The sequence below is a fragment of the Prunus dulcis genome, unplaced genomic scaffold (assembly GCF_902201215.1).
Source record: "Prunus dulcis unplaced genomic scaffold, ALMONDv2, whole genome shotgun sequence".
NCBI classification, from domain to species: Eukaryota; Viridiplantae; Streptophyta; class Magnoliopsida; order Rosales; family Rosaceae; genus Prunus; species Prunus dulcis.
In genome coordinates, this window is record NW_023010013.1 from 44,098 (window position 1) to 54,929 (window position 10,832).

General features: G+C 36.9%; 1 protein-coding gene and 1 pseudogene across 1 annotated transcript; both read right to left on the minus strand.

Moving 5' to 3' along the window:
• Nucleotides 1-847: 847 nt before the first annotated feature.
• On the minus strand, nt 848-4,349 carry LOC117612490 (receptor-like serine/threonine-protein kinase SD1-8). Its single transcript, XM_034341175.1, has 7 exons — nt 3,071-4,349; nt 2,872-2,974; nt 2,648-2,780; nt 2,301-2,511; nt 1,854-2,091; nt 1,605-1,755; nt 848-1,526 (listed from the first exon to the last, which is right to left on the minus strand). The coding sequence occupies exons 1-7, from the start codon at nt 4,347-4,349 to the stop codon at nt 1,215-1,217; spliced, it is 2,427 nt and encodes an 808-aa protein (XP_034197066.1). The 3' UTR covers nt 848-1,214.
• An 854-nt stretch (nt 4,350-5,203) lies between these two features.
• Nucleotides 5,204-10,832, minus strand: part of LOC117612491 — a 9,131-nt pseudogene continuing 3,502 nt past the window's right edge.

The window sequence follows — 10,832 nt, forward strand, 5'->3', positions numbered from 1 at the left end:
ATGACAGCAATGGAACAGTGTGTTAATTGCTGGTCGGCTTTGATTCTTCCTGCAAGGGCCAGCAGCTATTTTATTTGCCTCCTGTGTTTCTCAGAAATTTGTGAAGGGTAATTTTGTCATTACATGTAAATAATTAAAATTGGTCCTATTAGGGGCACTGATGTGTTTGGAATTTGCCTCCTATTTGACTTTCAACGCTGGCGTCGATGGGGGTACTATTGTCATTTCAGATTATCTTATACTTCAGAAACGGTTTTCTTTTTTGACTTTGGCTATATTTCAGTTGGGTGGGTGGAAATCGGTTATATCAGTCAACCAAGTGTTCACATGAAATGAAGAAGAAAATGCGGTCTCAAAAGCTCGAAGCCTCTTTTTTCTAGTTGGGTTTTTTTGGTCGGTTATGTTTCCCAGAAAAAAAAAAGAAAAAAGGAGGAACTCTTCTATGAAATTCTTTATAAATGTAGGGCCGATTAAAGTTGTTAGCATTGCAACCATTAGATTGAACTAAAACAACTAGAGCATTGTTTTAAGCATTCAGATGCTTTTGCTCAAATGCCTAGTTACTAAATTCGCATATTATACATGGAATGATGTATTTTTTTATATATTTTAAATACTTGTATTTTTCGTACACTTTTCGAAAACATAGAAATATATGGGGGTTTTTTTTATAAAATGAAATGTGTATTATTTGTATATTAAGGTAATTTGCACAAATAATACAGATTTTTGGGAATATTTTTAAAAAATATACATTTTATTCCCTCATTTTATCCATATTATGGAAAGAATGACTACAAATAATAAATTTTAAATAGATAAATTTAATTTTTATATGCTGGCCAAATTTTACATCATACGTTTTCAAGAAAATTATCAAAATAATACACAAAATATTTTATAAGCATTATACTCGTCCCGTATTTTACTAACTACGCTCAAATGAGATAGTATGTGCAAAAAAGAATACAAATAAGACTAGGTTTGGGTTGACCCATCTCTGGGCTATGCGTTCTTTGAGCTTGGGCTTATGAACGCACCTAATTTGGGCCTATAAGAATTCTGAACCCCAATAAAAGACATTGGCCCATCAAAAGATATTGGTCCAAGTCTTTGCATTGCATATTGTCAACACTTCCTCAGTGTCTTCCATTTTCCTTCATAAATCAAACTTCAAGTGTGTTGAAGCAATGAAACATTACTGAATTGAACCTCTATCGACCTTCTGGGATACTCACGGTGATTACATTGTTGGAGAAACTGGTAACTGCTGGGATACCGACAGCAGCGCGGGGGTAGTTCCTATGCATTGAAAAAGCAGGTTCTTTGGAGAGTGGAAGTGATGCAGCTTCATTTCCTTGCAGCATAAGAAAAACTGAAGACATTGTTGGCCGATCAGCTGGATCTTCTTGAACACACAAAAATCCTACATGCATACACTTTAGAGCTTCATGAGGCTCACATGCTTCCCTTACTGATTCATCAATCACCTCCATTCCTCTGCCTTCTTTCCACAACTCCCATGCCTAATTGAGATTCAACATTAAAGCCCATCAATCTTGTTCAAAAAAGAACAAAAAAGAACTATAGTTTCTAAAACTTACCCATCCCGCAAGAGTTCGGGAATTTTCAAAATGATAAAAAGAAGCATTCTTCTTTCCACTTACAATCTCCAACAGCAACACTCCAAAGCTGAATACATCCAGTTTCTCAGAGAAATGGCCATAGAGTGCATACTCGGGTGACATGTAGCCGCTGCTCATGAATTAACAGTAGAGGTAGAGAAGTAAGCAATAACAATGACTAATATTTGCATCAGGTTTTGTATATGGATGAAAAACATGTGTTCTTACTATGTCCCAACAACCCTGTTGGTATTTGCTTCAGTTTGGTTCATCCCAAAGATCCTTGCCATTCCAAAGTCTGAGATTTTGGGGTTCATTGATCCATCCAAAAGAACATTACTTGCTTTAAGGTCCCTGTGAATTATTTTCAGTCTAGAGTACTTGTGGATATAAAGTAGCCCCTGAGCAATACCTTCTATAATTCTAAAGCGTTTACCCCAATCTAATTCTGTTTTTTCCAACGGATCTGATTCAACAAACCATGGAGAATAATCAGCTAGGTGAATATTTTTCCGTTTTGTTTTGAAATAAAATTTTTGACACACAGAGAAAGATACTGCATTACACCACTTTTGAAAACATGGGAAAAGATCTTGGAAAAAGGTAATCGGATTTGACGTCTCATAAATCAACAATATCAAAGAACTAATTTAGCAGTGATGAGCATATATATACCAAACAAAAATTTGTCCAAACTTCGATTTGGCATGTACTCGTAAATCAGTATCATTTCCTCCTTTTCAATACAGCAACCCAAGAGCCTAACAAGATTGGTGTGTTGGAGCTTGGCTATAAGCTTCAACTCATTCATGAACTCCTCATGTCCTTGCCCTGACTTCTTTGACAGCCTTTTTATGGCTACTTCTTGTAGTTCAGGCAAAATCCCCTGTAGCGGAAGAAAAATCCGACACACATTAAGACAATTACAACCTTACCAAATGAGAAGTAATGGGTGAAATTAGTAAGAAATGTATAAAAGAAACTATCATATTTATAGCTCAATAGGACTATCAAAGTGTTACCTTATAAACAGGGCCAAATCCTCCCTCTCCCAGTTTATTAGCTTCAGAGAAGTTGTTTGTTGCAGCTAAAATTCTCCTTAAACGATAGAGTGGTAATCCTGCGTCATTCTTTCCACCTCCAGCATCATATTTCCTGTTTAGTCTTATTGTTAAAACATCCTTTGTTTGGATTACTAGACTCCGTATCGCTGAACATATGAAAGATAGACAGAGTGGTAAAGTACCTTCCCTTTCCCCAAGTCTTCTTCCATAAGAAATAACAAAAAATTATTGTAAGCAATCCTGCCGTTGCTGAGACTGTTGCAATTACTAGGGAGCGCTTATGACCTGCAAAGAAAACAAAAAGATCCAGTTGACAAATTAAAAATGATGGCTCCAAGTAATGGTCACTCCCCACAACACCAATAAACAATTCCTTATTACTTTTGGGATTCTTGAACTCTGAAGCTGCAAGTCTGATGTATAAAGTCCTTCCATCACCGTCATCTGGTGCAAGTTGCTTTAGACCAAATAGATCTCCAGTCCAAATTGAACATCCAGCAGTGCTGCTGTAAGCATAAGCAATGCAAAAGCAGTTACTGAAGCAGATTGATCTACATTGCTTAGCATAAGCAATACTATAGTGTTTATCTTCAACACTGGCAGGCAATGACATGCTAGGCATTTCTAGAAACCTGTCTTCTGTCCCAGTAACATCGGCAGCATTCCCACATTGCAGAGTGGTTTTTCTTGAGCACCCACCTGAATAATCCCGCAAACTCCAATCCCTATGTGACTCTGGCTCAAACCCCATCAAACAACTACATGAAGGAAAGGGTTTCTCATTGTAAGTACTGAATGGTCCGCAAAAGGCATAAACCTTTGGTTTAGACCAAAACAAATTCCATTGCCTGGGGCTGGTAGTCTCCAACAATGTTAGCTGCTGAATCTGCCCTGAGGTATACATCACGTATCGAGATATTCTCTTAGGATCATAAAGAGAATAGGTAAAATAACTTTCATTTTCGTTTGTAACATAGCTGTAATTGAAAACATCATTAAGCGTCATCTCAGGATCCGAACTGAATTTATCTGAATTTTCATCCCATGGTCCACTAGTCCAATACAGTTGAGACCTATTCCACCGTATGATAAATGAGTTTTGCTGTGGGTCAAGCTCAAAAGAGAAAAGACCTGGTGCAGGATCCTCTGAATTCTTCCATGAAGTGAGAATCTGGCTTTGTTCGGTAATTTTGTTGAATCCGATTCTACTTCCCGGTAGCCATGTATCGGCTGGATGATCAAAACTTTGCCATAAAGGCTCTGATTTAGTACTAGCACTAGACCCATCAGCTCTTAAGACAAGGTTACCATTGTCTAAAAGAACTGCTTCTACAGAACCTGAGGCTGAGGTAGTGGTGGTGGAGGTCGCACTTGTGGACCAAACTGAACCTTTGGACTTACTGAAGAGAAGTAAATTACCATCTGATATTTTCAACACTGAAGAAAATCTATCAGAGATTGGCTGTTCCCTATTTGCCACCCACACTACAGTCCTAACAGAAACTTTCTTGTACCAGATGCCTATATAGTAGTTTGAAGAATTACCTGGTTTGAAGAAACCCAGCTCAAAAACCCCACCTGCAGAGACAATGGTTCGATCGCCAGAGAGAGATAGGTTTGCAGTGATGCTGTCAGCTGCAAGGCAAACATGGGTTTTCATATACAGGCATAAAAAAATAACAGACAACAAAAACTTTTGGTTGGTTTTGGTGTCCATGGCTGCAGAAAAGCAAAATTGGCAAACAAGCTTACTTGATAAACCAGAACATTCCAAGTCAGCGAAGTCAACTCGTGAAGTGTCTATGTCATACATAACCCCTTAATTCACCTCAATAACGTTACAAAAGCAAAATGGGCAAACAAGCTGTCTTCATTGACTGAAGTCGTTTAGCTTAGCTAGAGTCTTCCCCATGCTCCGCCCTTTCTGGTGTTTATATTTTTTATTTTTTTATACAATCGATAATTTACTCTAAATTATTTTAATTTACAGAAAGGAAGATCCACACTTGATGTAATGGAATTGAATTGAACATTGTCGCCATAAAAGTTTCTTTTCTTTTTTGGGGTAAAAAATTTGGGGAGAATTTTTGGAGGAAGGAGATGCGGAAGACAGTGGCAATGCTTGTAATTCAATTAAAATTGTCGCCATCATATTTGTCTACCTGGCATCATGGTTTGGAAAATGGTACTTAATTTACAATGCAATTACCAAACCAAGGAAAAGTCCAAGGCTCTTCATTAATTTCTACAATAATCTTACATACAAATAATCAATGAGGTCTCTTATTAAGAATAGACAAACCAACCAAAATAGAAATTTTTAAAAGACTAAAAATCAAGAAAGAGAGAGGATTTGCTTTGTTTGTGGAAGAACCAATCATGTGGCTAAGACTATTTTCACAAGAAGACTGAGGTGTACAGATCAAAGTCAAACCATAATGGACAGAGAAGGAGGCTCAAAAAGGATAATATCGTGCTAACAGAGTCAATTTCGGAATGCGACAACATAATTCACTATGATTCCTTTAGATGAAAGATGTTCACAGTAATAGGTTCAAGTTCTGAAGACACCTACACCCATTGCACGGTATACAAATTGCCTAAGTTTCCTCATCGTTACTTGTTTTTCATTTTGACTATTCCTTATGAAGTTTTGAATCTTGTGGGGGATTGTTAGTTATTTATTATTTTGTTTTATTTTATTAAGTTTGTTGATTTAAAGACAACATTTATCATGCCTCTATTAGGAAGGTGTCTACGGCTTTAAGACAACATTTATCATACCTGCACGTAGGAAGGTGTCTACGGCTTTAAGACAACATTTATCATGCCTCTATTAGGTTCACAAGCCAGACTTTCTTTCTCCTTTAATCTACCTATTATTAATTGTGATTGTTTTAATTGGACGTATTTAATCCGTTTTATATTTACAAAAATCTGCATTGAGTTGAATTTGATCGAGAATGGCATTAAGTTTGTTGATTTAAAGAAGCTATATAGCTTTGAGTACAATGACAAACACTCTGTTATCTCTGAGTACCTATGCATGAATAATTATATTTAGTGTATTTATGAGTTGTGATTATGTATGCGCCAAAGATGAATGATATAGAAGTTGATAGAATAAATTCTCGTCTTTCTCTCTACAATCTTTCATTAATATAAAAATAATATATATATATATATATATATATCAGTCTATTTTTATTGAGGAATCTTTTAAATAAAATTATTTGAAAGATGCCTTTTAGGGTACCTTACAATTTTTTTCCAATGATCCAAACCATATATTTTTTAGGTCTTTATTCATAAATCATCCTTATAAAAAATTAGACAAATCGGAAACCGTGTAGACATCTAATTGTGTCATACAAAATCAATAAACACATTGCTTCAAAAAAGTACTAAAATTTCAATAATTTAATTGAGTGATCCCATAAATTTTTTTTTATTTGAAGGACACCCTTTAGAGTACCCTATGAATTTTTTCAACAATTCAAACCATCTATTTTTTAAGTTTACATTCATAGATCATCCTTGCAAAAAATTAGACAAATAAGAAACAGTTTCGACATCCAATTGTATCATACGAAATCAATGAACACGGTGCTTAAAAAAAGTATTAAAATTTCAATAACACAATTGAGTGATATCATATTCAAGTGATTTTTTGTAAAAATAATCTTTGAATGATTATCAAAAACATAGACGGTTTGTATTAGTGAAATACAATGCGGAGTGGGCCCTATAAAGGGTGTCCCTCAAATAAGTTTGTTTGAGGAAGTTTGTTTGATTGTTTGAGGAATTCCTCAAACAAACTTATTTGAGAGACACCCTTGTAGGACCCACTTTGCATTGTATTTCATTAGATGCCTTAATGATTTTGTCGGTCTCTATTAGATGCCTTAATGATTTGCAATTTGTATTTTTTTTCGAGAATGATCTTAGAATGAAGATGTGAAAAATAGATGGTTTGGATCGTTGAAAAACATTTCGTAGGATATCTTAAAGAGTATCCCTCAAATAAAATTATTTGAGGAATGTCTCAATAGAAAGAGACTATACATATATAATATGGGGTAGATCAATGACACCAATTTTTTTACACAAATTATGACACAAGTTTTTAACCTTTAGATTAATGATTTAGATTAACCAAATTAGTGGATCAGTTTTAAATAATTATATTAGTTTTTCCTCCTTATTTCTTTCTCCACAATAATGTTTTTCACGTCTTTATGTTTTCCAGTGTCGCTCACTTAAGGACTTAGAAATGAGGTCATGTAAGGCCCTTTTTAATAAAGACCATTGGATTAATCCAATAGTACACATAATTACTAGTTCAAACCCTCACTCATGCTCCTTGTTTCACCCAAACAATTCTTTTAATTATTATAACCAGCAAAAACAAATAAAACTAAAAACAAAGAAAGTAGAATTACACGTTGTCTTCATCCCAGCCACCATCTACCCCCTCATCCCCTTTCTCTCTTCCTCTTCCTCGTTCTTCTCCCTCAGTCATCTTCTCCGTTGTACATGAAATTAAAGGATGAGTGTTAAAATCATTCGCCTTTATAAATCAAGGAAAGTTTAATCTCATTGGGACATTACCGTTAGATTTACAATTATGCTATAACATTCCCATACTTCCTAACGAGTCACATTCTAATCCAATTTTCGTTTTCAAATAACACTGATTGAAAAACTCAACCCATATGAGGGGATGAAGATGGCCGAGGGTGATATGTGCTGGTTTAGTTGTATTCATGTCATTGGCCCATTTGGCAAGAGAAGAGTGGTCCACGTGACAGCCTTCTCACCTTTCAATTGTTATTCAGTTGTGGGGTTGTTAGATCAGTTTGTTAATCAGTTTTGGGTTGTTGGATTAGTTGTTAAGTCCGCGGTTTAGGCGCGAATATTAGTTACAGTTGCTAACCCAATTTATAAGCTGGTTTTGTAAGGCTTTTAGTTGTGAATTGTTTTGTAAATGTTCTGAGTCAATAAAGTTACTCGTTTTGCTTACACGAGTCAAGGTTGAGACCATTGGGTTGGAATGGTGGCTATGAAGGAAACCATATTCAACGAGTAATCCTAAATTTTTTTGTTTTTGTTTTAATTTTTTGTGCTAGGTAGAATAATTAAAACAGTTGTTTGAGTAAAACAAGGGCCATGAGTGAGGGTTTAAACTAGTAAGTATATGTGCCATTGGATTAATTCAATGATCTTTATTAGGTCCTTAGGTGAATACGACTGTCTAGTTTCTTGGTTTCCATTTGCCTTCTTGGTCAATTAATCCCTTTTCGTTTCCTCCTCCTCCTTCCTCATCCTCATGTTACATCTCCATATTTTAAGGGGTTGATCAAGAAATCTATCCAATATTATGAAGGAATTTTGAAACAAATTGAAATCCATCCAAAAAATCACTTGAATCCGATATTATTTGATTATTCAATTAAATTATTGAAATTTAAACACTTTCTTGAAGTATCGTATTTATTGATTTTATTGGCTCAATTAGATGCCTTAATGATTTTCAATTTGCCTGAATTTTATTTATTTATTTATATTTTTTTGCAGGAATGATCTATGAATGAAGACTTGAAAAATAGACAGTTTCGATCGTTGAAATTTTTTTTGTGGAATACCCTGAAGGGTGTCCCAAGAATTGGACTATATATATATATACCTTATGGCAAACTGATGGTGACTCCATTGTTGAAAAAAACGGCAGGCAATTGAGAAGAACCAACAACAATTGAGAAGAACCAACAACAGGCACTACTACATTTTACCCTTTGCGCGACGAACACAAAAACGTCGCGCAAAGTCTCATTTAGTCGCACTAAATTCAGCGCGACAAACAATTCGTCGCACACATTCCGTCGCGCAAAGATCGTGAAGCAAGCCTTTGCGCGACGAGGTACAACCATTCGTCGCGTAAAACTGAGCGACGGGTAAACCATCGTTGCACCAACGGTATGGAGACGAAACAACTTTTCGTCGCATAAAATTTGCGCGACGATTATTTATTCGGCGCACAGATATTTGCGCGACGAAAAATAATTCGTCGCGCAAAACGTGTTCCGGAGACGTAGATCTTCGCCGTAGAACCATTCGCGCGATGAGGAATCTTTCGTCGCTCTTATATTTGCGCGACGAAATGACTGTCGTCGCGCCGGAGGAAATGCGCGACGAAAAATTACGTCGCGCAAAACATGTTTGCGAGACGTATGTATTCGTCGCGCAATAATTAAAAGTAATAAAAATGTTGACTTTTTATTTATTTTTACATGCTGGTTTGCGCGACGAACTATTAGCCGTCGCGCAAACATAATATTACAATTTTTTTTTTTATATTTTCTTATATTTTTTATTTTTTATTTTAAATAAAATTGATTTTTTTTTATTGATTAAACAATGAAATTGCAATAAAAATAAATTAGAATAAAATTTTGTTATAAAATAAAATAAATGTATTACAAATAAAATAAATGTTGATGATGAAAATAAATACACTAATCAAATAATGAATCAAAATCAACCGAGTCGTCGCCAATATGCGGGTCAGAGATCTGGGCGTTCACCGGTGCAGTGGTCTGGTTGGGATGCTCAGGATGGACGGGCTCGGAGGTCGGCTCATCAAAATGCGAGACTGGAAGGCCGGACTGTGCGAGGGACTGCAGAAGAGCCGACAACTTGTTCTCAAGAGAGGCCACATGTGCTGTCAAAGCAATGACCTGACTGTTTGACTGCGCCAATGAACGAGGTCTAGGTTCCCTCCGCCGGGCATTCCCCATCCCTCGACAATATGTCCCCGGCCTTCTCCCGAGAGTCTGATTCAACGTCTCCGTCAAGATATGAAATCCAGCAAGGTAACAAACTTTTCCTGCGTGCCAACCAGAAGTTACATCTTCCTTGCATATAGGACATGCCATATAACCCTTTTGTGCTCCACCCAGAAACCATTGCATATGCTGGGAAATCATTCACAGTCCACATAACTGCTGCCCGCAAAGTGAACATCCTCCCAGTTGATTTATCGCACGTGCGAACACCGTTTGTCCATAAATCCTTCAGCTCATCAACCAGAGGCCTTAAGTACACATCAATTGACTTGCCAGGATCCTCAGTTATCAAAACAGTCATCATCATGTATTCTTTTTTCATGCATTTCCAAGGCGGCAAATTATATGGGAATGCGAAAATTGGCCAAGTGCTGTGGTGTTGGTTTAGAACCCCATACGGATTGAATCCGTCAGTGGCAAGTCCCAATCTAACATTTCGGGGATCAGCGGCAAACTCGGGGAACGTTCGATCGAACTCTTTCCATGCCTCCCCATCTGCAGGATGCCGCATCACATCATCGTCCACCCGTTTTTCCTTATGCCATCTCATGTCTGTGGCAGTATGCGTCGACATATACAATCTCTGCAACCTAGGTTTAAGGGGTAGATAACGCATCACTTTTTGTGGTATCTTAGTCGTTCTATTCTGGGATGTCATTTTGAACCTCGACTCATTGCATATAGGGCATGTATCCAACGTTTCATGCTCTTTGTAGAATAACATGCAATTTTTTTTGCAAGCGTGGATTTTTTCATAACCCAATCCAAGACCATGCAACACCTTCTGTGCATGTTTATGGTCTTTCGACAAACAATTGTCCGTCGGAAGCATTCTCTTGAAAACCCCCAAAAAGTAATCGAAACACAAGTTCGAAAAACGATACTTTATTTTTCCGTGCATTAGCTCCACAATGGCAGTGAGAACGGAAAAGCTCTCGCACCCCGGGTATAACTCTTGGTTGGCATTTTTTAACGGTTTTTCATACTGTTCAAACTCCGCACTGTCTATTGGTGTAGGCACGTCATCTTCCCCTTCCTGATTGATGTTGGTCGATGCGAATGGAAAAGCATCCTGTATAATACCCATGGCTTGATCATTAGGATCCCCAATAGGTTCAACATTGTCCACTCTTGGGGCATTTGAAGACGAAGCATGGTCTACTTGTTTGCCGTGAAGGTTCCAAATGCTATATGTTTCAATCATTCCATTCCTTACTAAATGAAATCCAACATTTTCAATTGTCTCAAACAACGTGTTGTTACACCTCCTACAAGGACAATGGATTCTAGTTGCACCC

Excerpts from the sequence above, each read along its gene's own strand:
- LOC117612490 (XM_034341175.1), bottom strand. The coding sequence starts at position 4,349 with ATGAAAACCCATGTTTGCCTTGCAGCTGACAGCATCACTGCAAACCTA. Across the intron at positions 2,781-2,871 it reads AAGACTTGGGGAAAGGGAAG|GAAATATGATGCTGGAGGTG; the intron begins GTACTTTACCAC and ends AAGACTAAACAG. Across the intron at positions 2,512-2,647 it reads GATTTGGCCCTGTTTATAAG|GGGATTTTGCCTGAACTACA; the intron begins GTAACACTTTGA and ends CTTCCGCTACAG.